This window comes from Chenopodium album, chromosome 27, assembly GCF_948465745.1.
Source record: "Chenopodium album chromosome 27, dcCheAlbu1.1, whole genome shotgun sequence".
Taxonomy (NCBI): Eukaryota; Viridiplantae; Streptophyta; class Magnoliopsida; order Caryophyllales; family Amaranthaceae; genus Chenopodium; species Chenopodium album.
The window spans coordinates 25,350,688-25,378,638 of record NC_137860.1 but is presented as its reverse complement, the minus strand read 5'-3'; the positions used below and the strand labels follow the sequence as shown (position 1 = coordinate 25,378,638).

Genomic DNA, 27,951 nt, shown 5'->3' with positions numbered 1-27,951 from the left:
TATAATTTCTTCTTTTCTTCAACATTTATGCACCATCAAACACAGAATGCAAACAATGACTTTCCAGCAGTCCAATACCCATTAGCAACATACACACATCCATCACCAACCGAAACACCTCCATATACTTCTGAACCAGTTTCATAAGACCACAAAACAGAACCATTCTTAGCATCCATTGCATATATGTTCCCTTGCTTGTCATATGATCCGGCGAACACTACACCATTAGCAACCGTCACAGGCCCAAAGCTAACACCATTGCTAGGATTCGCGGTGGTCCATAAGATTTCCCCACCTCGAGGATCAATTGCCACCCATCCTCCAGCTTTTGTGGTTATGTTTGATGGCTTTAGAGTGAAGTTTTTCGCATCACTATTGGCTATGTTGGTGTAGACTCTTTTTCCGTCCGTGGCGGCTCCCCATATGCCTCCTCCTTTCATGCCTCCTGGTCCGGCCTCCTACTTGATCATCAGTTTGTTAAAGCATGAATAATATGGAAGAATATCAATCACATATGTGCTACTATATATATGGACGTGTTCGACAACATCTTTTTTCATATAATAGTTTTACAAAGTAGTAGTAGATGGAAATTTTTAGCTTTTGAAGTGTGCTTTATAAATCACAATAGGCAGTAGGAACATTTGGAGTAGTACGAAACCTCGTGTTTGTCATAATTTTAGTCAAATTTATTTAACTATTTTAACATAACAGTTAATTTGTGTCGAACACCTTCACCAGACAACTATCTTGACAGTCACCTTACTAATTGATAGCTAACATTTACTCTAACAGCTTACATATATTACAACAACTAATTTTGCCAAACACGCCCTATGTTTTTATTACGTTGTTACAAAAATTATATAAAAAATATAACACATACGTACCGTGCTCCATATGACATCCCCGGTATCTCTATCCAAACCCCAAGCAATCCCACTCTTCTGAACAGCAACAGCAACATCTCTTCGACAACCATTCACCACCACGCTCAACAACATCGGCGCCTCCCCGAAATCAGCATCAGGGTTAGGCCCCGGAGGACAATTCGGGGTTGAAAGATTCATACACTTTGCAAACCATACATCATACCCTCCTAACTGTTGGTACCACTTAATGTCACCACTCTCCAACTCTAGTGCCAAAATCGAGTTTTCGTGGTTTTCGGGCTCTATGCACTCCTCAGGGTGTGTAGGAACTGTCTGATTGTTTTCTCTTTCTTGGCATGCCTCTACTCGTTCTGGGGCCGAGTAGAGGTTGCCTGTCGCAATGTAGACGAGTTTTCGCGACACGTCGATTGCAGGGCTGCTCCCCCATATGGCTGCTCCTGAGTATTCTCCTTGCTTGCCTTGGTTATCTGGTAGCATGTAGGTTTGCCATAGGATTTTTCCTGTTTTTGCGTCGAGTTTTGCAAAACTACCACGAAATGTGCAGCATTTGTCTATGCTTGCTAACTCTTCTAGTGAAGATGTTCCTACATAATATGCCCTGCACATGCAATTTAAATAATTTTAATTGTCGCGTTAAGAATTTTTTTTTTTTTTTTTTAATCATGTCACGTACAAATTATATAAAGTATAAATTATACAAATTAAAGTACTGAATTTACATTAAGCGAAAGTATTGTATGAGTCCAAACTCATAATAAGAGTGATATAAGTTATTGGACATTTCATATAAGTTTATGAACATCTTGACTTCTGAATTTAAAATATATACTACATATAAGTTTTTGGACATTTCACATGTATAAGCTATTGAATATATATCAGTTTTTTACGTTTTATATATACTCACGGTAAAACGGAATAACCAAACACCCAATACTTTGTGTTCCATTTATACAGTAAAACATTCATTTTCCCAAGGTCAAACGATTATTTTTTATTTTTTATTTTTTTTTGAAGACAGGTCAAACGATTATTAGAAGAAGACTTACCTAGTTACCAATTGGAGTATAAATTATTAACGCTTGCTTTATCAATACTTCATTATCTTTAATTTAATTTAAGTGGCGTTACTTGTACTTTGGAAATATAGACCAGATCTCAACTCATATTATTAATGATCAGATTAGAAATCTATAGTTTATTAATAAAGAACTTAGCAGTAATATTTTTATTTCAAATTGGATCACATACATATTATTTACTCCTAATTTTCTAAGAGAATCATGCAGAAAATTAATGTGTCATACTCAGTAGATTACATATTTTAGTCATTTCTTTCAAATACCTAATACTATATTCAGGTCAGTCAGACATTATTCAGGTAACCACTTATCTTCACATTAATTCTAAGAACAAGTGGAGTTTTAATTAAAGAAGTAATATAAGAACTATAGGCACATTAATAATACAACTTTATTAATGTTCAAATATTAATGACTATAGTAAATACAAGAACGATAGGCACACTAATAATACATGTTTAGAGAGCACTAATCAGGAATTCTAGTTAAAGCATAGTTTATGAATAATGTCAAAAGTCAAAACTTGTCAACTAATTTAAATAAAAAAAAAAAAGCAGAAATCAAAGCAGAGAAAGTTGTATGTGTTTACCCGTTATAGTAAGTCCCAGACATGGTAATAACACTATCAGGATGATCCTCAAGGCGAGTCATCCACACAAATTCACCACTCTCTCTTTTGAACCCAAGAACAACAGCAGGGCCATACATTGCAACAATCACTAAGTCATTAGCTATAGTTGGAGTTGCTCTTGACAAAACTAGAGTCCCTTTGAACAAGATTATAGTCGAATTAAACCCGGTTATTTCGTGCAAATTTTGCTTCCAAACAAGCGATCCATCCGACTGTTTAATAGCATAAACGTTACCATCAAAGCTAGTGAAATATATGGTTCCTTCATATATAGCTGGTGTTGCTGTTGTGTAACTTTCGGCTTCGAATTTCCAGTTTAGCTTGAGGTTTGGGGCTGTTTTCGGACTTATTTTCGTCTCTAGCTCGGCGTATCTCTGATTTTGGAGGTCTCCTCCATGATTTAGCCATTTACTTTGGTATTTAGGCTTCTGAAGAAGTTGTTACATGCCAATATTATTAACTTTGTAGACATTGTAACAAATTGTGAACACACTTGTTAAAAACTAAGATGCTTGACTTATACGTTTACTAATGCACATCTTTGATCACTAATATCTCAAAATGATTATTTTGCAGTTATAGAAAATTCATTACAACGAATTGAAATATCAAACAACATCCTACATGACTGTTTTTACTTACGTATCAGGTTTAATTTAGAAGATTCTTTTAAAAACAAAGGGCGTAGTTTTATGAATAAATAGAAAACAAAAGCCATGAACATGGAGAAGTTGAGAAATATATACATACTTGATAATCAGAAGATTCCACTGAAGCTAAGATCAAAGAAGTTGCAGCAACCAACATTAATAATATTACTATCCAAAAAACACCGAAAATGCCTCGTCTCAACGCCATTATAGAAAGCTTAAAGATCAATGAAGATGTAATTAATGATAGATGTTATTAGTGCATTGATTTAAGGACTAAGATAAATTTAATAACAATTTTACATACCATCATTTTATATTAAGAACAACTAATAAGGCATTGACTTAGCTTGTTTTAATTTTTTATTGATGTGGAGTAAATCTTGTACTTGTATTAGATATACAAGTAATCAAATACCTAAATATGGCTTCTAATGATTGTGCACCTATTACAAGAGTGCGTGGAGTGGAGCATAACAAGAGTCTCTAAACTTTGGTTTAAGCAATTATTGATTTGTTTGTGCACCCGGTGTGGTGCACAATGCTCAATATGCACCAAATGATTAATAATATTGTAACGTTAACCTTTATGAATGAAACTCTTATAAAAAAAAAAACAAAAACCTTTTATAAATGAAAGAGTTAAATACTTAAAACAAATGAACATGAACCTCTAAAACAACAAAGAACATGTCTAGTTTCTACTTTCACACCTAATGGCCGATGAACACATACATAGTTCAAACCTACTCCCTTTGTCTCCATTTGTTCGCTCCAATTTAATTAAAGGGTGTCTCTTAAATATTGCATGGAGACCACTACTTTACTCTCACACAATTACTTTAGGTCCCACCACTTTTCTTATCACATTAATTCCATTCAATCAAAACTTAAAAAAGCAAAATATGAGTATGAGGCAAAGCCGACAAACAATCTGGGACAGAGTATATGGTTCAATTAAATAGGTCGGATTAATGTTTAAAATTCCAACACGAAACTAACACTAATTAACCCGTTTAAGAAAAGAATCAATAATTTATAAATTTTATGATAAATACATATAATGGACGGACATTTTTACTCCTTACAACATGATAATACGACACAAATCGGACACGAAAAAAGTGGATTATTGTCAAAGGTTTCAAACACAATTAGTTAAATGGTTCAATACAACACGATACGTTTATAAAACGGGTCGGATTAGTCTCACGGTCTTTCAACCCGTTTGACTTCAAACAAGAACATGAGAATGACACACACGTTTGCCGGTTCTAGCTTTTCTCCTTTGTAGCTTTTTCACTCTGCATCCCTTCCAATGAAGCGCGTTCACTGAATCCTCCATTGTAGCGGCTTCTAAGCTTTAATCCTCCATTGGTACAGAATCTGAGGTAATTTTTTGTTTTCATTCTTTTAATCATTGAACATTAATTTTAAATCTAAGGTTTATTGCTAATTTAATTGTCATTATAGTTAAATTAGGGTTCTTCTGAGGTGAATTATTGAACTATATGCATTTTACGTAATCTTAAGCAAAAGGAATTTGATTTGATTTTTGGAACCTAATTTCATAATTGAGTCCAATTTAGTTGCCAATGTTGGTTCTGATTCATCTACAGTGAATTTTTGATTTGCAGTCTTTAATTAGTGACTGTGATTGATCAAATCTGTTTCATCTCTTGTGAATTGTGGGCTATGATATGTTTCCCGGGTTTTCGGGATTAGGTTTACATTATGGGTGTGGATATGATGATCAAAGTTTGATTATGTTTCCGCTCATTTGGTCTAAAGTAGCTGGATTGTTGCCTTTTATTTCATTTTTGAATTTGGGTCTGAAGACAAATTGTGAAGTTTGAGGTATTTGAAATATATTCCTGAAATAGTAGTCTGATTCTAGGTACAAGAATGGAGAAAGATTCGTCCCCTGCTCCGTGGAAATGGAGAAAGGTAGCCTATGGAGGTATGCAGCCGGGTTTTGATGACAATTATACCGGTGATTCATTCCTCGAGGATATGGTCACAAATGCTAATGTTGTCAAGAGGGACTTGTGTAAGGTGATCCTTGATTCGGTGTCCATTTCCCAGTATCTTTGCACCGTCATCCTTGTGGTGTTGGTCTGGACCTACACTCTTGCCTCGACTATTAGTTTAAAGTCCCTCTTGCTTCTTGATATTACTATGCTAGTTTCAGGCTTCGTAGTTCTCATTTTAACTGCCAGGATGATTTCCCTCAAACTCTTCGCCCAATACGTTCTCAACATTTTGTATTTCATAACCGGGTTGTATGCCTTGTCTCCAATTTACCACACTTTGACGAAATCCATTAGCTCAGACTCCATTTGGGCTTTAACGACTATGCTTATTGTCCTCCATCTCTTTTTGCATGACTACAGTGGGTGCACTGTGAAAGATCCTGGTTCTCTGACAAATCCTACTTTAAGTAGCAATATCTCTTTGAACATGTCCATCATTGCTTCGGTTTTGATTGCTTCCCAACTCCAATTGAGGCAACTTGTTTTTGCTATTGTGTTGTTTTCCTTGCAGGTTTTCCTTTTTGCTCCTTTTGTTGCATACTGTATCAAGAGATACTCATTCTGGTTCTATCTATGGTTTTCACTGGGAGTGATGGGTCTCACTTTGGTGCTAGTTTACAGACTGCAAGGGTTTTTCTTCGGCATACTTCTAGGATTGCTGGTTTTTATCACTTTCATCTGTCCTTTTTGGCTTACCAGAATTCAAAAATACAAGTTTGAAATAAATGGTCCATGGGATGAGGCCAAGCTCTGTTTTGACATCAATGAATAGTGTGTGCTTTGGATAATGATTAAGCTGTCTCACTACTCACACCATCATCTCTTTGGTCGAAAAATCATCTTAAGCAGAAATGAACCAATTCTAGTCTTTTAACCAGTGCAAGTGGAAGTCATTGCTTGCCTTTTATGCTCTTTGATAAGCCAAGACTAATTGGTTCTCTGCATATATTCGATAGTCGTTCCTTGTCCGTCCTGTACCCTTGATAAAGTTTTGTGCTTAGAAACTGCTATTCAGTGGACACTGCAGGATTTTCAGAAATTGGGAGTAGGCTTCCAGGTTGGTGTGCAATTTAAAGGTTATTGCAGCGAAATTTTGAGGAGTCGACACCTTAGCAGTGATTCGCAGGAAGGCCTATATTAATACTTTTAACGGTTTTTGTTATAGAAAGGAAGGAATGAGGTTAATGCAACGGTTTTTGTTATAGTAGATATTATTTAGTTTTTATAGTGCAGTAGGTTAGTTCATGTAACGAAATTTTGTAATGTATGGGGTGGGAAAATGTTTTCTCCCATTGTTCATGATCAGTTTTGATAGTGTATGTAGGGAAATTTTATGTAATGAAATTATGTAAATGTATGGAGCGAAAGTTTTCTCCCATTGTTCATGATCTATGTCCTTACTTCATCTGTGTGCTGAACTCTTATAATCCTGCATTCATTCTTGAATTATCGCACTAAAACGTGTGAAACAGTTCACGTACAATGCAGAATAACGAGGCTTGTAGTTGTAAAACTTACTAGCTCCATTATGGCAAGGATAAATAGAATCAGAAATAGTAGAAAGTTAACTACAAACGTCTCAAAATTAATAAAAGAATAGATAAATAAAAGCTCTACTACACTAAGTAGATGAGCAGCAGTATTTTAGCCCATTCGAATGGGTAAGACAATTATTATAAACCAAAAGGAGTAAATTTTGCTTAAGAAAATCAAAGACTCTAATTCTACCAAATAACAACTGAGAGAAATAGTACAAATAGCATTCATTACAGGCTGTCAAAATTTTCCTAAAATATCAACGCTTTGGATTGTTCAGATCCTCGTGCTCCCACTTTGCAGTCTGAGGTCCTTTTCAGGCTGTATGAACATGCCTAGTCCAGTTTAGCACCACCGCTGGGTTTACTTTGGCTAATTGTAACCTTAGCCTTGGCTACAAAAGCAGGATCTGGCTCGTGCTTACCAATAGGCTCTTTCATTGCCATGCATATGTAAAATGCAAGCATTATATTTACTGATACAACAGCAAGAAACCCACTTAGCAGTGTCTGAGAAGAAGGTGATATGTTTGAGAAACCTGAAATTTATGCATAAATAAGCATTAGCAGAGGTAACGACGGTTAAAAGTATGAGTTGTGATTTTGTATATCTAACACAAGAGAATTAAAACAAATTAAATAATTGAAATGAAAACAGTATAGCAGAAGTAGCTTAAATCCTAATGTTAAGCATTAGTATTAGTAATTGGTCTCGATCCAAAGGACAGGAAAAATAGGTTAGTGGCTGTCACAAAGCCACAAAGGTGCTGCAATATTCCAGAAGTCTTATAATACCCACTCAGGATGTAAGGGTGCGAGCAAAATAAACAGTAGGAATAAAAACAATTAAGCAAAAGCAGCTTCAAATACAAATGTCAAGCATTAAGAGCAATAATATGCCTCGATTCTGTGAACAAGACAATTAGGTGACAAAATATGGTAAATCGCTGTCCAAAAGTCCATCGTTGCCTTTTGAATTAGCAAATGTTGTACAAAAGAAAGTTTCATGTTTATAACAAAAACATTTTTGTAGATGACAAGGGTATGCATATACTGAAATTTCCCTGTAGTCCCCAGATAATTACGGAGTAAGAAGAAACAGGACAGCATAATATGGACTGATAATATAATTAAATTCTTTTTTGCTAACATCATTACAACCTTAATTCCACTACGTCAACTAATAATCTAGAATCAGAAAAGATAAAATATTTACTCTTCCCAAGAAACTACATGCTGAAGGCAATCCATTAAAAATTGAATGACATAAATGTCTGATACTCTGAATCAACTTTTCATCCTAAAAGTATGATCCTGGAAGAGGGAAGAAAAGCAGGGTCTTTAATTGAGTTTAAGATGAGCAGAGCAAAGTATCCATTTTTCTCACACGAAGGACCATGAATGGAGAACTTCCATTTTAATTTATCTTTAATAAGTAATAAAGTTACTCACACGCACGGAGCGCTTTCGTGATGATTGTTACTTGCTATACTACGATAGTGGGTAGATATTAGAGTAAAAAGAGCAAGATTACATGTTTTCTCACTAGATAACCATGAAGGCATGAATACAGAGCTTGTTGAAGGGTACTAAACTTACTACCACCATAACTTGGGTCCTTCACCAAGAGATATGCCCTTTAACAACACAGTAGCATCAACAATGGTGATTGTAAATTTCCTTAGAAACAACTGGAGTTTGTCCACATCAGCTAATGACATCGAAAAGGCCTCATGCAAGTACAATGAAGGCATCTCCCTAATACATTGTCACTAAAAGTCATCACATGTTTAGTTATCTATGTGGAGAAAGGTGAAGAGAAATTTTATTAGCCCCCAGAGTTCATGTCATAGAGTAAGAAGAGAAGGGGGTTGACTAAATCCACTACTTAAAGTTCTCCATGAAACCACCACTGTTAGAGTGAAAGTAGTTGATGCATGACCGTATGTCGTATCCCTTCATGTTGGGGTTAAGGTTCTGAGAATTTAGTATCATTGGGGCACAGATCCTTCATATCCAAGTTGGCAGGAGTACAACCAAATACTTGATGGGCCAACCCTACCATGAGCTCCTAGCTTTTTACATTGTGTTGATGACTTATGGAGCTGATTATGTTGATGAGAAGGGGACTAGCAACAACTGAAATTCAAGCTGAGAAACCATCTTTCAACCAAGCTCCTTCAAATCACAAAGGTCCTTTAGATTCTTTCAAGACAAAATCATGAATCCTTTGAAAAAAAAAACCTTAAGTTACAAATTTCGGACCACTAATCGAAAGTTAGTCTAGTGAGTGAACCAGCCAGTGCTCACAAAATTTCTATAATCTGGGCATTTGGCTCATTATTGTAAGGTAATTTAATCCTCAGCTTCTAAGTGTGGCCCAATTCTTCTAACATAATGACTTGCACTATAAGGGAGAGAAATCATCATCAAATATAATGATTTTCCCCATCTTATCAATCTTCACTGCCAAGTGCCAAGTATTGTGACCCAAAGTCCCAAACTCTATTCTCCATGACTGAGATAATCAATTGTTGGAATACACTCATCATCTTATGAAAAACTTTTGACCATCATATATCATTAAATGCAGGTGTGGACTTTTATAAGAATGGCATCTTTATGGGCTAGCCCTGTTTTTGCAAGGGCCTAATGTAAATAGAGTAAGATCCCTGAAAGTCAAATGGTATCGCAGCAAGGCTCAGATCCTAGTATGAGTAGACAAATCCCAGAGTGATATGAATAGTTTCTATTAAAGCATAACCAAAAACTTTCCACATTGAAAGGCAACTAGCATAACTATCAACTTCATAGCGAATTTGACAGAGTTACAGGGTCTTATCTACAAGTGAGCTTAGAGATAAAAGGACTTACCAGGGTACCAGCCATGCTGAAAGCCGTATAAGATTGCAAATGGAAATGCCCACATGCATATCGAGGCTACAAAGAACTTTCTGGTCACCATTGCTGCCGTAACCTGAGGACAAAAGGTCAACAAGGACAATGAATACTTGATGAGAATTGATGACCAAACAAACCCGTCTGAAATAAGAAATGGATAGCACCCACAGAAGATTAAATTTTAAATTTTGTTTACTTAGAACACAAAATGTTCTAGTAGATTTAACTGGCAAAGGAACCTAATTTGTCAAACTAGTACCACAAATTAATCCAACGATTCAAGATTGCGGTTTGCAAAGGATAATGAGTGAGTTCAGTAACACTAAATTACTTTGTACTTCCTTTATCTTATTAAGATTTTGCACAAAAAAAAGATGTAAACAGACAAAACAGATAGACAGATCAAATCACTCCCGACCCTAGGGAATCATCCCATTTCCTATCAAAGGCACTCCGCAAAAGCCTTCCTAAATTTCATAAAAATTGCTTAAAAGTCACAATGCAAATCAATGCAATGCAGAAAATTCTAAGAAGAAATGTAAGAATCAATTACAAAGCTCTTCTAAAGGCCACTTAGGTAGTTTACTTCTTACTTGACATACACCAACAGATGCGTTCATTGCATACACTTTAGAATTATGTTTTCTCTTTTGTAATTACAATAGTACACTAGAAGGCTTGTGTTCTCAAGTAACGTGACAACAATCAAAAGAGGAACAACTCATACAGAACCAAACCCTCCATTTTCCCCACAGTTGTTGTCATATCACTTTGAAGGTCCATCTGTATTCGGGAGAGAACCAACTCCGACAAAATCGTAAGCAGCTGGCAGGCCGGAAGCTCAACATACGGTTTATCTAAAATACGCTCCTTGACACGAATGCTTATTGGGTTTGAACATTTGCACATAACCTCCCCATACATTGGCCAACAAATTTAGTTCATTAAGACCACCTAAGATTTGATATCATAATAGACTTGTTACTTTTTAATTCCTCAAAAACCAACTCAATCAAAACTTAAGCTAGTAGCATGAGACCCAATTCATATATATTCATCTTTTCATGAAAAACCATGATCATATGATAATTGCCAAACAAATACATCATATTGAGGAGAAAAATACAATATATATAAATTAAAATCAGATGGGTATCAGGTGATCTAGCAATTTTGACAATAATATAATTTCCTAGGGTATAAAAAAAAAATAAGCAAGCTAAATTTAAACCAATTATTGAGCATAAATCAAACATAAAAAGATAATAAATCATAATCAAATCAATAACAGGAACTGAGAAAATGAAAAGGGTAATAAATCACACCTTGTTTGATTCTTGACTTAGTTTTTGGTAATCAAAGTCAAGAAAATTTGAAATCTTTGTATAGTACTGTGATTTTGATGGGTGGAAGACTCGTGTAAAGGAATTATGAGTTGCAACAGCCTCCGGAGTCGATGGATTAATTTACTTACTCTGTATTTAATCTGATAAAGTGAAACGAGGAAAAAAGAAAAAATAAATTTGACACTACCCCTCCGGTCCTAACTATGGACATTCTTCTTAAAAAGGTTCTAATTATCGGCTAAGGGTCTATTCTCATTGATTGTACTCAGCTGAACTGAATTGAACTGAACTAAAAATTTTATAAGACAAGAAAATTAGGCGCTAAGCTGCACTGAAGTAAACTGAAAATAATCGTATGAGAGCATGTCTCAGGGCAATCTCAAAGAGGTCTATTTAAAATAGACCATGGCTTATTATGATCAGATAAACTAATTAAAAATAGTCGCGTGTTGAATATTATTTAGTGCTCCATTTTACTAAAAATTATTGTGTTTGAGTCATTTGAGGCGAAGAGAACAAGGTCGGAATGGAGGAGTGTTTAGAGTGGTGGTGGATTGATTTTGTTAATTACGCCTAACAAAAACAGGATATGTGGCACTATTAAACGATCAAATTGATCAGGTAGAAATATGTTTGGGACCATTTTGAGAATGACCTATTAATTAGGATCACTTTGAGTTAATGGATAGTTGAATCTTTTAAACAAGATCGGCCATAGTTATGTTGGTGTCAATTTTTCAAAAGATAAATAAAAAAAAAGTACTCCTTTAATGCCCCACTTTGTAAAATCAATAAGTCTTGTGTTATTTGTATGTGGCTAATCTCACCGTGTGACCACATTACTTCATATCAATCATTTTTTTTTAATAAGTAAGATACATGAACGAGTTTAGGTACGTTTTCTCACAAGACCGTGAGCTACACTTTTAAAGAGTAAAAAGTAAGCAAATTTACTATATAAAAATGGATCTATATCTTGATGAGTTAGAGTAGAGTAGCCAAGAGAGGCAACATAGTCTGTTGCCCGTTTTCCTTAGCGATAAATATGTCTCACTTGAAAACTTTAAAAATAAAATAAAATCCAGAATAATTTTGACATCTGCCATAAGAAGCTGAAGTTTCCATGTACAGTTGAAAACTTGAAATGACCCTGAAAAATATTAATAGCTGTGAAATTGTCAATAAAAATGTCAAAAATATCAAAAATCACTAGCAAGAAGGAGTCCATTGCGAAGGGCAATAGCCTCTGTAAGGAAAGTCAAACAAGAACCTAGATTATACGTACAACTGGCCACATGACTACCTAGGTGGTCATAAATGACCACATATATAGTAGCAGAATCCTGGTAGACGACGCCATCAAAATTAAGTTTACGAAAACCAAATGGCGGAGGTGACCAAGATATAATAGGTGGGGGGGCAAGAGGAGGTGGTGTTGTCGTAGTACGAAAGTGGATGGCGTCAAGAAGGGATCGAGACTCCCATTCCTTAAACATAGAGAAAGCTCGAATAAAAATACTATGAACGTTAGCAAAAGAATTCTCAAAATAATTGCATTACGATGTTTTCAAATATTCCAAAACGAGAAAACTATATTAGGAAGGAGTCTAGGCAAAGTGACTTTAAGAAAGCGAAATAAATCATGAATCTAATTAATTTGAGGGATGCTACGACTAAAGTTTTAAAGAAAATGGGCCAAGAAAGTAAAATATAATCTTAAGATTCAAAATGATGGAGATGATGGAGGTTTTTGAAGATAGAAAATGGAGTGGATAGAGGTTTTTGAAGATAGAAAATGGAGAGGATGGAGGTTTTTGGAAAGATATAATGGGGGATGAAGGTTTTTGGAGAGATAAAGGGTAGGATGAAGTGTTTAGAAAGTAACGATGGTGATATATAATTTATTATTATTATTATTGTTGTTGTTGTTGTTGTTGTTGTTGTTGTTATTATTGTTGTTATTATTATTATTATCTACGAAGTATATTTTACAAAAAATTACTTAATTTGATAGGTGAGTAGATGAGGGTGTAGGTAAACCTCACTTGGGTGTAGGCATGTACTTCATATAATATAATTACATTCTCATCCCCATCCCCGTGTTGGGTCCAAAATCCATCCCCATCCCCACCCTAATTGGATACAACTCCAAAACCACCCCCACCCCACTCTCACATGAAATTCAAACCCACTTAATCCCCACCCAAGATTCACCTAATCTTGCCTTCAAAGTACAACAAAGCTATGCGAAGTATAATATAAATTACACAAGAAAATAAAAAATTACTTAATACGTAATATATTTTACTTTCCATTAGTGTAATATGATTCTATTTTGAAATATTGTATATAACTAATTTTTACTTAAAATTTTTCTTAAAAAATTAATTTTTCTTGAGCACAACCCAAAATCTACCCGGCTCATCATCCATGACAGATATAATTTTCATTTCCATCCTCGTCCCACCACCCGTCAAACTAGGACTCATCCCCACCTATGGGACGGTTTCCTATTTAACCCATCCCACTTACATCCCTATCAGGGAGTGTGAGTATATAAGGTCAATCTTGTATATACGGACATACGGTCAATCTTGAAATTGAAAAAATCTAAGGAAACATGAGAGACATTAGAAATCCTAGAGAGAGAAAGAGAAATTATAGAGAGAGAAAGAAAAAAACTAAATGGAAAAACCCACCGCCACCCCACCTAAAGTACAAGCCTAGAGAACCCCGCCACCCACTTCTCCTTCCCAAGACCACCATTTTTGCCCAATTTCAAAGCTATACAACTTTAATTAACAAGAGTAAGACATTAAATCATTGCATCTCAAGCCCATTTATTGGCCTTTGCCAATTTACCTGTGCCATTAGATCGAAAGTTTACTACTTTTTCAACCAAGATCTACTTTTAATCCCTCAATTAGATACCCATCAAACGATCCAAATCCCTTGGGTTACTTTTAATATCGAGATTAAGCGAGCTCTGTTGGTTGCGTATCTAGATTTACAAGCTACTAAAGGTGTAATTATTACGGACCTCGTTTTATCCGCCAATGAACGGAGGTATCTTCGTTTCAACCCTGCTGCAGCTACTACCTTCTCTAGACTGCTTCTTGGACATCTCAATTCAAAGAAGTCGTTTTGCCTTCTAATTTTTATTTTAATTAATTGTTATTGGGATAATTGTTACTTTCTATGTTATTTATTATGCTGGGTGTTATGTCCGATTTCCCTTTGTATTCTTGTGTGGCTTCCCCTCACCCTCGATATTGTCAACTGAAGTGATTGTGCTTGTTGGATACTCCTACTATCGGAGTTGCATGTTCTTTGTTGGTTAATTTTTTTATTATGTTTTTACTTGGGGAAAGGTCTTTCTACACTATATATACCTCCTTTTATCCCCTCTGCATATTCACAGCTCATTCTCTTACAATCTTTTAGTTTCTCTTGTCTACTACCTGTGCTATTCTAGTCTTCGTGTGTTTTTACTCTTAATGTCTGATATTCCCCCTCCTCCTAGTTATGCATCTGCTCTTACAAGCATGCATGTTTCGTCTTCCCTTCCTCCTACCCAATCTAGACCTTCTAAGTGTGGAATTACCCCTATGGATAATAATTCGAGTGGAACCAGTTCAAACCCAATTGCTGAACCCGAACTCCCTTTGGGAAGTGACGGTGATGCTCATCCTGCCCCTCCCTCCCATTCAGTCAGTGCATGTCCTTCTTCTTCATCAATTCCAGATCCAATTCACACCAATGTAGATGTTCAAGCCCCTCCTCTCTCTGAAACCACTAAGTCTGAGCTGAGGGCTACTGTCTTATTTGCTAAAATTTGGGGTGAGTTTGTTCCTTCATCTGCTGTCATATCTAGGCTTAGAAGGGACTGGGAGTTTATCCATGGTGAGGTGTCTATTAGATATCTAGTGTAATCCCCCACATTTTAACTTAATTATAATTTAATTATATGTTATTCTTGTAATTATATTTATGGTAATTTTATTAAATAAATTATTTTATGGAAGGATTTAAAATAAAGTAGTGTTTTTTTTAATTGATTTACAAATAATCCTAGTCTATTTAGGAATACCACTCCTAATTTAATTAGGAAATTAAAGCCCAAAATAAAAACCCTTATACCCCTTCTCCCTCAATTCTCACGTACAAAAAAAAAAAAACTTTCACTCTCTTTTCCTCCTACTGTTTCACGAAGAGAAGAAGAAAAAAAAAAAAAAAAACCTGCTGCTACAGTGCTGCCGCCAGCAGCACCACCGTCCCTGCCGCCGTCCACCGCCCAGCAGCCGCCGTCCACCGCCCAGCAGCCGCCGTCCACCGCCCAGCCGAACCACCACTGCAGTTTGCCTCTTCCTCCTTTCTCCTTCCCCTTATTTCTCCTTCTCTTATTCTTGTTATTTTTAATTAAAGTTTTAATCTTTATTGAAATTTTGTTTATGAATTATTATTATTATGGTTTGATATTATACTTGGGTTATAAAAGTTTATAAATTTATGAGTTTCATCATGTTTAATTTATTTAATAAATTTTCAGATTTGGTTTAATTAAAAATTTAGGGTTTAAATGTTGATTTTTCATGGTTTTAGGGTTTAAAACGTACTAATTAAGTTATCTAATTATATTATATGTAAATTATGTTTAAGTTCAATTATTTTGATTATTAATAAATTTTCAGATTTTGTATCTTCTATTTTGAAGCCTCTAATTGCGTTGAATTGATGTATTTTTGGGTTTTTAACACACTAAATTGCTATATGATGGCCTTTTCAAATAATTATGCTTATGGGATTATTTTATATGCTTAAACCAAATTTTCAGATTTATTTTACCACTTTAAAGTTGCTGTAATTTATTATTAAACACTATATTTTCATGATTTTAACACCTAAACTTGTAGTTGGGATGTTGTACTATTAGTTTTGGCTAATTGGATTAATTTAAGGACTTTATTTTAATGGTTTGAGAGGTTTTTAAATACTTTAGTATTGCTGTAATTTTAATTGCTTTGGTATTGATTTATTCTTTATTATTTGGTTTAGGAGAGGACTTTGTAGAAGGTGATTTCTAGTCTTTAAAGTGGCCAATCGAATTGTTTACTCAAGGTACGTACAAGTTACAAAACCTTGCCTTTAGGTGTATGTTTAAGGATGGATCGAGAACTTAGTATCATGTCTAGGGATGACTGGGTGAAATTGTTTGGTTATACATTGTGAATTTCATTTGATGTGCACTATTTCTTATTGCAATTATCGGTTATGTACTAATTATGCAAGGTGTGCTTAGAGGCAAAGGTATGTGATTGGTGAAACGATTTAATTATTACTCATTCATGATTTAATGGAATAGGATGAGTAAAAGAATGGTTCATGTCTTATAAGACAAGGTTAAGAGTTTGGGGTGCCTTATGCACTCAAGGTGTTTATACACCGAGGTAGTAAAGGAATAAATAATAAATGTTGCTTGCCACTAATAAATCAAGAATTGAAATTGAAAAGTTGTCTTACTTGATTGAATTGATATTGGATTGATTGAATTGTTATGCATGTGAGTCATCACCAAGTCTAAACCTGTAAATCACGTAAAGTGCAAGATGGATGAGCAATAAAACTCTGGATTGGTGCACTTCTATTGTAATGACAATCAGGGGTTGGGGTACATGGGGTATTAGCCGTGTACTTTTCTCGAGGCCGTCTGATCTACGAGTCTCTTATTTCAAATATTTTTCAAAACTAGGAGTTAGGTGAGATCTCATACTAACTACGGTCACGGAGTCGCGCCCGTGGTCGTTGGATGTTTATTGATGTTTCCGAAAGGAGGCATGGGGTTTTTCTTTATTGATGTTCCAAATGGGACATGGGTTGGACAACCTTGTCTATTGCTAAATCCAATGAATAAATTGAAATGAGTTAGCTACTATTAGCTAGTGGAGTCGTAATAAATTAAATAATCGAGTCGTGTGTTGAGTTTGTGATTTAATGATGCGTATGATTGATTATTAGTAGCATGTTAAGTACTTCCTTATTTTACTATGCAGCTTGTATGTACTCAGCTTTGCTGATTGCGTGCTTTTGTGTGTGTGTTCTTCTTTGGTCATGGCCTTCGCCTTTCAATGACCCTGTGACAATCCAATTTTTACACTTGTAATATTGGGGAGCAGAATAACCGCAGGTTCTCTCACATGCAGCATTCATCAGGGTTGTGGGATCTTGAGTAGAGAGTTGGTTGCTTATTTTTCGTGTTTCTTGCAAGTTTGATTTTATTTTGACTCGATTTTATTTGACACTATTTCTCTGGGTTTAAGTTTGTTTTTAACACTGAATTTTAATTACTTACTATTACTTTTGGGTTTTGAATAAGGGCCTTAAAGGTTCCAACTTGTAATACTTATTTTGATTTAAATGCTTTGCTTTGAGGTTTATTTAAAACTGTTTTGGTTTTTCCGCTGCTAATTTCTGAGGTAGCCTTAACGTTTGAACACGTGGCGGTAGCACACCAGTAATTCTCTTGGATTTGTTCAGGTCATTTACAGGTTTCTCACAGGTTTTTAAGAGAGAATTATTGGGGTGTTACATCTAGCAAATGGGTGGTTCATTATAAAGTTTTCCAATCCTATGGATAGAGAAGATATTTGGAACCGTAGACCCTGGTTTGTCCAAGGCCTTAATCTTGTTCTCACTCCTTGGAAACCTAATTTTAGGCCTTTTTCTAATGAAATTACCCATGCTGATCAATGGGTTAAAATCCCTTTCCTTCCTAACGAATACTAGTCTTGGGATCATATTGCCTCTCTCACTTCTTGCATTGGGACCCTGATTAAGCTAGATAATTACACCTTGCAAAATAAGGATAAGGCTCAAATTGCTAGAGCTTGCATCAATATTAACATCTCAAAACCTGTGCCTTGTACCATTACTATGAGAAATGAGGAGGATTCTATTGTTTTTTTTTATTTATCCTATGAGGGTGTGCATGAGGTGTGTCCTTTGTGTGGAAAAAAAGATCATACCCTAAGTTCCTGCCCTAGCAAACCTAAACCATGCATTGATCTTATGGTTGCTCAACTTGAGGCTAGTAACTTAGAAACCAACTGTGCTCAACTTTCTTCTGCTGGTTTGGATTGGGTTAGAGTCAAACCTAAGCGTAGAGGTAGACCTAGGGTCATGGGGAGAGGGTTTAGAGGGAGAAGGGGTTCTTTCTACAGACCTGTCCCTCGTTCAACTACTGTTTCTACTTCTGCACTGCCTAATGCTGGTGCTACTGAGCATTTTTCTCCTATCCGTACTGCTGTTCATTCTCCCACCATTAATGAGATCCATGACTTTGTTGTTGTTCCTGTGTCTAATGCTTTTGCTACCCTTGGTGATTATCAAGTAATGTCGGGTGATACTATCACCCTTAACCCTCCTGGCAGTAATGAGCTAGGAGATCCTTCTGGTTTAAACATGGATACAGATGATCTGGATGATGCTTTTCTAAGTGCATTGGGTGTGATTCATCATGATCCCAACATTAATCTGGATGCTGAGATGTCTAGCTTTGGTATTTCTGATGGTCTCAAGCACAGGAGAAGGGAAGAGGGAGACTCAAGCTCCCCTAACTCTGCTCACTATCCATGATTAATTTTCCCTATGTAGTGTGCCATATCTTTTGTCTGAGATTCAGTTGTTTTTATTTTGCTTATGCTTTCTTATTACTTTTAATTTTTATATGGCACCTTTTAAGGAGTAATCTTTTGTCAATGGGCTTATTGTGTAATACTCCTTACTTTTGTAATCACTACCATGCTAATGGAATTATTAATATGTTGTTTTCTTTGTACGTCTGTTGGCTGCTTGCTATTTTAACCTACTATTCCTCACCCTCCAATTTTCTTTTTTCTTTGAATTGTACCTTATGTACTCAGGTTAGATTCCATATGGAATGCATGCAGGCTTTATTTCCCTATGTTATGGTCTGGTTGTGTTATGCTTCTGGTAGTTCTGGTTGTTTGTTACGATCTTGTATCAATTGCTCCTGGTCCCTTTGTTTGGTCTGTTGCTATTTTTTAATTATTGTTCGTTATTTCTGCAGGAAAATTTGTATTTCTTTTCCTGCTGTGGTTAGCTTATACTGGGAACATTACTTGATGTTGAGAAGGGAAACAAGGGGGTCATTGGTTACTCTTTTTGGGTTACTTGTAGTACCTCTTTTTTCAGTGATTCTTTTTTTCAAGGTCTCTTTTTGTAGGTTGCATATCATTTATTCAAAAGAAAAAAGGGGCCTCGAACCCTCCTGGAACCGAGTGCTTGACACTCGCTATGGCTACTATGTGACATTGTCACATCAAAATGGTTACGACATATTAAGATGAGAATCCTATGTTGAAATATTCAAGGGGGGAAAAAGCCCGAGGCTCTTGCTGAATTGATTCACTTAAAGTATAAGTATAACCCTGATATAATTTTTGTATTAGAAACTATGACTAATACTATTAATAGCAAAAAAATCTTAAAGGCCTTACACTTTGAGAATAAACTTGTAATTGATCCTGTAAATCATTCGGGTGGGTTATGGATCTGTTGGAATAGTGATAATGTTATTGTGAAAAGCATGGACCTTAAAGATAGATGTGCTCATCTCTTTGTAAATTTTAAACCTTTAAATAAAGATATAGCTATAACGGGGGTGTATTGCCCAGCGCAAGAGGTAGATAAAGACCCATTTTGGGATTACTTAACTTCATTTAGCAACAATATTCACTTGCCTTGGCTTGTTTTAGGTGATTTTAACGAAATGTTGACTCATTCTGATAAAATTGGAGGAAGGCCAATTGCTAGTAACCAACTTCGTCGGCTTCCGAAATTCCTTATAGACACTCATGCGGTAGATGTTCCTTGTGTTCAAAATACTTTCTCTTGGAAACAATGTATTAATAATAGAGTAATTTATGAAAGATTAGATAGGGCTATAAGCAATCAATCTTTCAACCATATGTTTCCTAATAACTTGATATCTTAAGGTACCTTCACGGTGTCGGACCATGCACCTCTTTTCTTTGATTCTCGCTACATCAATGCTAATTTTGTGCCACGATTGTTTCGATTCCAAATTTATTGGACTCTAGAGGAGGAATCTCATTCTATAGTTAAAAAAATATGGCCGCACCCTATTAAAGGTTCGCGATTATATCGTATCCAACAAAAAATGTCTAGAATAAAGACCGAGCTTAAGACATGGGCACGTAAAAGGTATGGAAACAATAATAATAAATTATTGGCAAATGAAGAAAAAATAAAAGAACTTCATCGTGCCCTTCGATCACAACCTTTTAATCCTATTTTAGTAAGTCATATTAATAGAATGATTCGTCAGCGTGAAAAACTCCTCCTTTATGGACAACGACATTATGGCTCTCTAAATCGAAAGAAATGGTTAATTCAAGGAGATAGGAACACTCGTTTTTTCCATAACAAAATGAGGAAAAAAATAGTCTCAACGACTATTCATAGGCTAAAAAATGAAAATAATGATTGGGTTGATACTTGTGATGAGATTAAAACCCTCCTTTTAGACTCTTTTCGCTCAAGATTTAAGACAACTCGTAATACTACAAGACAATTAGACTTATCCTTTATAGACCCTATAACGACAACTGAAGATTGCAACTCTCTTCTTGCTCCGGTCTCTAAAGAAGAAATTAAAAACGCTTTCTTTAACATGAACCCAGACAAAGCCCCTGGCTCTGACGGGTTTGGAGCTAAGTTCTTTCAATCCTATTGGCAAATTATTGAAAAAGACATCACCTTGGCGATCCAAAGTTTCTTTTCACATGGATGTCTTCCACCAGCATTAAACCACACCATCATTACTCTTATTCCTAAGACGGAAATGCCCGAGAATCCTAACCACTTTCGTCTGATCAGCCTAGTGAACACAGTGTACAAAGCAATTTCCAAGATATTGGTCAATCGTTTATGCCCTATTCTTCAAAAAACAGTAAGTCCGCTACAAAACGCTTTTACTCCGGACCGTTCTATCCACGATAATATCCTCGTTGTCCAAGAAATTTTAAACACGTTCCAAAAATCTAAAAACAAAACAGGTTGGTGCGCCTTAAAACTTGGCATGGAAAAGGCATATGATAGAATAGAATGGGATTTCTTGTGGGAATGCCTAAAAGCTTTTGGCTTCCCTTCCCAATGGATTTCTTGGATCCAAGAATGTGTTACTAAAGTTTCACACTCTTTAAAAATTAATGGTGAAACAACCGAATGGTTTAAACCCTCTAGAGGTCTTAGACAAGGGGATCCATTATCCCCCTACTTATTCATCCTTTGCATGGAAGTTCTTATTAGGAAACTTTGTTTAGAAAGTTCTAACCGCAAATCTGGGATAGGCTTCAAAATTTGTCCTAGGTCCTTTACTATTCCTTGTTTGCTATTTGCAGATGATAGCTTACTTTTTTGTAAAGCTACCGCTTCAGCTTGTACTAATCTTAAGAAGATCCTAGATTCTTTTTGTGACATCTCTGGCCAGCTAGTAAATTTTCACAAATCTTCAATTTTTTTTTCAAGAAACATCCCTAATGGCCGAAGAACATCCTTAGCTGCACATTTTAACATGACCCCTAAAGCCTCACTTGGTAGATATTTAGGCATTCTCTTTAGTTCTTATTATCCGCTGAAGAAAGATTATAAAAATGTCATGGAAAAAACTGAACAGCGTATCCAACATTAGGAAGCCGGTTTCTTATCAAAGGCAGGTAGACATACGCTTATCCAAAGCAATTTAGAAGCTTTACCTAGTTACCTATGCTCATCTTCCCTCCTTCCTAATGATGTAGCTAAAGAATTAGACTCCCTCCACCGAAAATTCTTTTGGAGACAAGAGAAAGATTAAAAACAACATCCCCCTTATCGCTTGGGATAAGATTTGTAGACCAAAGAATGCAGGAGGGCTAGGTCTCCGGCGTACACTGCCTCTTAACAAGGCATTCATTGCAAAGTTAGGGTGGAAAATTATCTCCGAACCTAATAGTCTATGGGTTAAAATCATTAGAGATAAATATCTATGTAATAAATCCTTCTTTGAATGCACTCCAAATGTTAAAGATTCTCATATTTGGAGGAAAATCCTTGCCCAACGGGAAATTTTAAGAAAAGGAATTCGATGGAAGATTGGAAATGGAATGGATATATACTTTTGGATTGATAATTGGGTAACCAACCAAAGCTTACTTGAACTACTTCGTATGGATCCTAATCAAGTTGAGTTAGACACAAAAGTTTCAGACTTCATTCTCCCCAACAAACAATGGGATAGACAGAAGCTATGCTGCTTTCTCCCAGACAATATCGTTTCTCAAATATTAGGAATTCCATTACCTAGCAGCACGATGCTAGATATGCTGGTATGGGGTCTTACTTCGTCTGGCACATTTACAGTAAAATCCGCCACATGGCTTGCCCATAATCTTGACCTTGATGATAAATGGGAACATCATTGGATATGGAAATTAGATATCCCTCCTAAGCTCCAAATCTTCTTCTGGCAAGTTCTTCATAATAGTCTAAGCGTTCGTGATACCCTTTACAAAAGAAACATAATTCCTTTTAGTGATTGTGGTCTATGTAATATTCATAGTGAAACAGTGAACCATCTCTTTCTCACTTGCATTCATTCTAAAGATGTTTGGAACCATACCTTAGTTAAGAATTGGTTGGATTGTAGAGTTCCCTACACTGATTTAGTTGAAGCACTTTTATGTTTAAAAAAACACAAACTATCTATTAGGAAATTTATCTTCCTTATTTGGAGTATTTGGAAAGAGCGAAATTCTATAATTTTTCGCCAAGAATCCTTTGATATTCCTAGAATTTTCCACCGAGCGCAATTTGCGTTCAATGAGTGGCACTACAGAATTCTCACCGATACCTTTTCTTCATCGGGATCTCCTTTTCGGAGATCCTCATCTTCTCCTTCTCATTCTCCAACAAACACTATCATGGTTTCCTAGGAGGCGCCACCAACAAATTTCTACAAACTCAATTTTGATGGTCCAGTACTCAACAAATCAGCAGCAGCAGGGATTCTCATCAGAGACAGTAGTGGGGCAGTTTTAGGAGCTCGTGCTTTCAACCTCGGCACTACCAAAGTTTTCATAACAGAGGCCATGGCTCTTCATAAAGGCATTCTTCTAGCTCTTGAGCATGGGATCAAAAATATCATAATTGAAGGTGATAATCTTTTAGTAATCAACTCCGTTAATGGCATTTGGTCAACACCATGGCAAATTGATCATATTATTCAAGACATTTGTTCACTTCTTAGCAATTTCGATAATTGGAGCATTCGTCACATCTTTCGAGAGGCAAATCAAGCAGCGGACTGGATAGCAAATGTTGGTCATTTAGTTAGTGATAGTATGGATATAGTTCCTTGTAATAATTCTTCTTTATTTCCCATCCTTTCTTCCGACGCATTAGAAATTCCCCTCGTGAGGAGGGTTTCCTAATGTTTTCTTTTTTTCTTACCATTATAAAAAAAAAAAAAAAAAAAAATCTTGAAATTGAAAAAAAGCAAATGCGATTATGTGAATGCTAAGTTGCTCTGAAAATATTTTAATTAATTCTTTCAAAAAGTTGATCTGCAACTAAATCTAAAATTAAGCTTTATTACCTCCATTTCTCTCTCTCCTCACTCTTTGAATTTTCATACTCACGACTTTCTTCAATCTCACCACCATACCACGGTGGAGTTCACCAGAAACCACCAAAAAACCGCTGCATTCGAATTCTTCAAACCCCATTTTTCTCGGATCTTCCATTATTGATTCGTTTACCCTTTGATCTCGACTGGGGTTTTCCCCTAATTTCTTTTCATCCCAATTTGAGGGAAGAAATTGAGAAGGAAGAAGATCAATCAACCCATCTTTGAATTGCGCAGCTGCCTTCAATGGCGGGTGCTGCGGGTGGGTTTGTGACTCGGGCATTTGAGTCTATGCTCAAGGAATGTTCAGCCAAAAAGCTTACTTCACTTCAATCTGCAATTCAATCTTATCTGGGTTGGTGTTTTTTTAGCTAAATTTTGATGGGTTTTGTTTGATTTTTGATTTTATTGATGATATGAATGTTGGGTTTTGATGTGTTTGTAGATGGGATTAAAGAAGGAAATCAGCACACCCATGTAGAGGAGAAAGCTCAATCAGTGCCAGCGCCTGCCGCGGCTGAAGCTCCGAAGAGGTTAGATCTATACTGGGATTCTTGTGTTATTGTTTGATCTTTGATAAATTCAATTATATTGATGAATTGGAAAGTATGATTGTTGGCAAATCAAACTTCGTATTTTGTAAATTGGTTGGATTTTTGACGTGTTGATTCGGATATTGCTGGCATTGGGGATGCTGTTCATGCTATAATTGTGATCATAGATTAGAGAAGTAATGTAGCTCACTAGTGGAACTTAAGAGTTTTACTTCTAGAATTGAGCCATAACCTTGCCTGAGAACAATGTGGTGAAAACTGTGGTCTCTTTGAGCAATGTGCTTTGTAGAGTGAGAGTAAAGCAATTGTTATGCAAAGTATTATAAGGAAGCTATGTCGTAGTGAACTAGTGAATAGTGATCAGGTGATTCTTGTTGAACAAGCAAATGACATGAAATTCTCTTGTGGGTGCGGAAATGACTAGGGATTTTCTAGTGAATGAAAAAATGACATACCCTTTACATGGAAGTAAATCTATATATATTTTTTTTTGAATTGAGAAGTAAAAGATGACTAATACTGTTACTTCCTGTTGGTTTCTTGCACTTTATCTGATTAGTGGTGTCAACCTACCACATTCTTAACATTTTTATTATGAAACCTCTCCATGCTTTTCAAACAGCCAAAATTTTGTTGTAGGTATTAGTTGATGCCATAAAGAGAGAGAATGTCACATTGTCTCTTGGCACCTATCATTTTAGGGTCACTGCAAAGATTTGGACGTATGGTTCATTCACTAACTGATTGTTCTTAGTTGATCAAGATTGTTATGAATAAATAAATGACTGAAATCTATAGTTTACTCCATCTTATGCTAATGAATATGAAAGGCTGTCTAAAACTCTAGACTGTTGAGTATAATATTGTTTCTTCATCATGGGCCGTGAAACAACTTTTTTTTTTGGTTCATTATTTCGTAGTGGTGGATACTATATTCTTTCCAATTTTAATTTCTTCCTAATTTAGGGTTGGGGCCTTGGGGTGGAGAAGACACTTTGAACTAATTTGAGCCTGACAGGATGTAACTATTTACCTTTTCTAGTATTGACCTTTTAGTAAAATATACTTGCTGCTGAATTCAGTCAGGTTAAGTGCTATCTTTAATATTCGATTCCTTCACTGCTAATGCGGTTTTTTTTTTATATATATATATATATATATATATATATATCTATTCATCTCCGTGCAGTGAACATGGTTCTGACGAAGGTGTTGACAATGAAAATGTGAAGCCTGATGAATCTCATGGACAAACTTCGGAGGGGGAACAACAAGCTGAGAATTCGGCACGGATGAATATTTCAATTGCAACAGCCTTGTCCAATGCAGGACAGACTTTAGAAGGAGCTGAAGCTGAGCTTGTTCTAAACCCACTTCGACTTGCGTTTGAGACAAAAAATATAAAAATTGTAGAATTGGCATTAGATTGTCTTCATGTATGTATCCTATTTTCGAATTTCACTTACTGAACCAACTTAATTGTTCCCATGGTTTTGGCTTATGGATTAGCCCTTTGCTAATACTTTTGTTGTACGTTTAAGTTTTTTTTCATATAAAGTTTGATAACTCCTCGAAGTCTTTGTTAAAAATCATTTACTAATTATTTTTATTTTGCCAATATCATTGCTTACGTAATTCATTTTGGAGCAGAAACTTATTGCCTATGACCATTTGGAGGGTGATCCTGGTATAGATGGTGGAAAAAATGCGCCTCTGTTTGCCGACATCCTAAACATAGTTTGCAGTTGCGTTGATAATTCATCCTTGGACAGGCATGTAAAATTTGTAACATTTACTTTTAGGTATACTTGTTTTTCTAAAGTGAATGCAATTTCTTAACTTGGTTTCTCTGTATTTACAGTACTGTTTTGCAAGTATTGAAAGTGCTCTTGACAGCTGTAGCATCAGCGAAGTTTAGAGGTATGAGTGTTTAGCTTGAATCTTGTATAGCAAGTTTTTTGTTTTTCTTCTGGCTAAAACAATTAAATTACATTAGTTAGAGACAAAAATGTACAGGAGTAAGAGTAGAATTACAGATTACCTACATGAGAAACAAAGAATTAATGCTTTAGAAATTTCCAGTTCAAATGTATGTCTTTCAATGAAAACTAGTGTGTGGCCCAGAGCATCGGGTATTTATTTTTGAGCACTTGTAATTGAATAGACATATTCATTCTTTATTATTTATTTATTCATTATATTGTTTATAATTAACATATTTTTTTTTTGAAACAATTGTTTATAATTTATAATAGTTTTTCATTAAACCTTTGAATAAATTATTTATGGAACAACTATTGATTAAATATACAAATGTGTTCCTGTCAAAAAAAATTATATAAACATGTCCTTTGTTTATAATTTATAATATAATGAAAATAAAGACATAATTATTATCAAAATAATTAAATAACTAAAATTAACTTATAACAATAGTTAGTTTTTCTTGCTTGTATGTATTACCTCGATTAGCATAATTAGCAAAAAATAGGATTGATTTTTTTTTTTAAAGAATTGCAATTATTATCTCCATCCAATCCATATACTTATATATTTATGAGTCGAGTATAAAAGCATGATTAATATATGGATGAGATTGTAAGATACCTAATGCATATTTTTGTGGTTATGAGTTCGAATCATGATATACATTTTTATTAATTAGAATATGCTCATAGTTGAAAGATGACATGGCAAGGGTGCCACGTGGCACATAAACGTTTTTAGGAACGCTTTTTAATATATAAGTATAGATATAGATGTGGAAAGATGCAGTTTGTGAAAACCTATATTGAAAAATCAACTCAGTCTCGAATATCACTCTAGAGAGCTTGATTAAGTTATAATCAGTAATCCAATATTTGATTTTGTATAGTGAGCACTCTTCAAAATACTTTAATTTCCTAAGGCTTAAGGGTAAGAGCTGAATACCATTGTTTAGACAGTAGCTTAGTGCAAGTTAGAAAATCTTTCTACTTGCATTTTTCTTTTTCAGTATTGGGAGCTATAGAGGAGGAGAGTCAAAATGCAATGACCTTTCCTCTCTCTCTCTCTAATAGTCTAATGGTAAAAGTATTGTACTTCCTCCATTTCCTAAGTTCTACTCACTTTCTGTTTTCATCCATTTTCTACCCACTTTTACTTTATTCCTTTTATAACAACCTTTTATTCATTTTTTATTATATTAAACCCTACTTTGTGGAGCCCAATTTTCTTACTCTCCATCTCTCTCTTCTTTATAGCAAAAGTACCCTCATGCATGGTCCCCACTTCCACTTGTCCTTGGTTTGCGTAACTACAGTAAATGAGTAGAACTAAGAAAAATGGAGGAGTACAATAAAAGGTGAGGAATAGGTGTCAAATGTATCCATTTTATTCGGTTTGGCATTGGCATTTGTTCTTTGTTGTTTGTTCCCATTGATTTTTCTTGATGTATAAGTACTATGAACTAGCGTGATTACCTATGGAACTTTAAGGGGTTTAATTTTGTGTGTTTAATGTTTAGTATTATGTCTTGGTCATTTGGTGTCATTCCTCTACAACCTAGGATGCTTGGCAAAACTATCCTATCTCTTTCTTGATGATACCATCCTAGTCTGCTAATATTTGCATCATATGCA

At 35.4% G+C, this 27,951-nt stretch overlaps 5 protein-coding genes and 1 long non-coding RNA gene across 6 annotated transcripts in view; 4 read left to right on the top strand and 2 right to left on the bottom strand.

The window, feature by feature from the left end:
- Window positions 1-35: 35 nt before the first annotated feature.
- On the bottom strand, window positions 36-3,467 carry LOC145619839 (uncharacterized). The gene is made up of 4 exons (XM_081674532.1): window positions 3,360-3,467; window positions 2,568-3,037; window positions 894-1,494; window positions 36-461 (listed from the first exon to the last, which is right to left on the bottom strand). The coding sequence occupies exons 1-4, from the start codon at window positions 3,465-3,467 to the stop codon at window positions 36-38; spliced, it is 1,605 nt and encodes a 534-aa protein (XP_081530658.1).
- A 1,065-nt stretch (window positions 3,468-4,532) lies between these two features.
- LOC145621040 (phosphatidylinositol N-acetylglucosaminyltransferase subunit C-like) lies at window positions 4,533-6,670 on the top strand. Its single transcript, XM_081675773.1, has 2 exons — window positions 4,533-4,650; window positions 5,157-6,670. The coding sequence occupies exon 2, from the start codon at window positions 5,165-5,167 to the stop codon at window positions 6,062-6,064; it is 900 nt and encodes a 299-aa protein (XP_081531899.1). The 5' UTR covers window positions 4,533-4,650; window positions 5,157-5,164; the 3' UTR covers window positions 6,065-6,670.
- Window positions 6,671-6,871: 201 nt separating this feature from the next.
- On the bottom strand, window positions 6,872-11,210 carry LOC145621286 (uncharacterized). The gene is made up of 3 exons (XR_014108373.1): window positions 11,054-11,210; window positions 9,702-9,804; window positions 6,872-7,366 (listed from the first exon to the last, which is right to left on the bottom strand). It is a non-coding gene; the product is annotated as an uncharacterized LOC145621286 (long non-coding RNA).
- Window positions 11,211-13,674: 2,464 nt separating this feature from the next.
- Window positions 13,675-18,901, top strand: LOC145620654 (uncharacterized). The gene is made up of 3 exons (XM_081675358.1): window positions 13,675-14,140; window positions 16,130-16,192; window positions 17,248-18,901. Exon 3 carries the CDS (start codon window positions 18,005-18,007, stop codon window positions 18,704-18,706), a length of 702 nt encoding a protein of 233 aa, XP_081531484.1. The 5' UTR covers window positions 13,675-14,140; window positions 16,130-16,192; window positions 17,248-18,004; the 3' UTR covers window positions 18,707-18,901.
- A 646-nt stretch (window positions 18,902-19,547) lies between these two features.
- On the top strand, window positions 19,548-23,583 carry LOC145619838 (uncharacterized). Its single transcript, XM_081674531.1, has 5 exons — window positions 19,548-19,995; window positions 20,089-20,317; window positions 20,429-21,608; window positions 21,925-22,719; window positions 23,086-23,583. The coding sequence occupies exons 1-5, from the start codon at window positions 19,548-19,550 to the stop codon at window positions 23,581-23,583; spliced, it is 3,150 nt and encodes a 1,049-aa protein (XP_081530657.1).
- A 139-nt stretch (window positions 23,584-23,722) lies between these two features.
- The window catches only part of LOC145619076 (brefeldin A-inhibited guanine nucleotide-exchange protein 5-like), a 29,899-nt gene continuing 25,670 nt past the window's right edge, over window positions 23,723-27,951 (top strand). The window contains exons 1-5 of the mRNA XM_081673675.1: window positions 23,723-24,132; window positions 24,223-24,310; window positions 25,521-25,767; window positions 25,982-26,103; window positions 26,193-26,251. Of these exons, the coding sequence (XP_081529801.1) occupies window positions 24,024-24,132; window positions 24,223-24,310; window positions 25,521-25,767; window positions 25,982-26,103; window positions 26,193-26,251 (625 nt within the window). The 5' untranslated portion in view covers window positions 23,723-24,023. The remainder of the gene's footprint in view (window positions 24,133-24,222; window positions 24,311-25,520; window positions 25,768-25,981; window positions 26,104-26,192; window positions 26,252-27,951) is intronic.

Excerpts from the sequence above, each read along its gene's own strand:
- LOC145619839 (XM_081674532.1), bottom strand. The coding sequence starts at position 3,467 with ATGGCGTTGAGACGAGGCATTTTCGGTGTTTTTTGGATAGTAATATTA. Across the intron at positions 3,038-3,359 it reads TGGAATCTTCTGATTATCAA|AAGCCTAAATACCAAAGTAA; the intron begins GTATGTATATAT and ends CAACTTCTTCAG. Across the intron at positions 1,495-2,567 it reads TCTGGGACTTACTATAACGG|GGCATATTATGTAGGAACAT; the intron begins GTAAACACATAC and ends TTGCATGTGCAG.
- LOC145621040 (XM_081675773.1), top strand. The coding sequence starts at position 5,165 with ATGGAGAAAGATTCGTCCCCTGCTCCGTGGAAATGGAGAAAGGTAGCC.
- LOC145620654 (XM_081675358.1), top strand. The coding sequence starts at position 18,005 with ATGAGAAATGAGGAGGATTCTATTGTTTTTTTTTATTTATCCTATGAG.
- LOC145619838 (XM_081674531.1), top strand. The coding sequence starts at position 19,548 with ATGACTAATACTATTAATAGCAAAAAAATCTTAAAGGCCTTACACTTT. Across the intron at positions 20,318-20,428 it reads AAGACATGGGCACGTAAAAG|AATGATTCGTCAGCGTGAAA; the intron begins GTATGGAAACAA and ends TCATATTAATAG. Across the intron at positions 22,720-23,085 it reads GTAATATTCATAGTGAAACA|GAGGCGCCACCAACAAATTT; the intron begins GTGAACCATCTC and ends ATGGTTTCCTAG.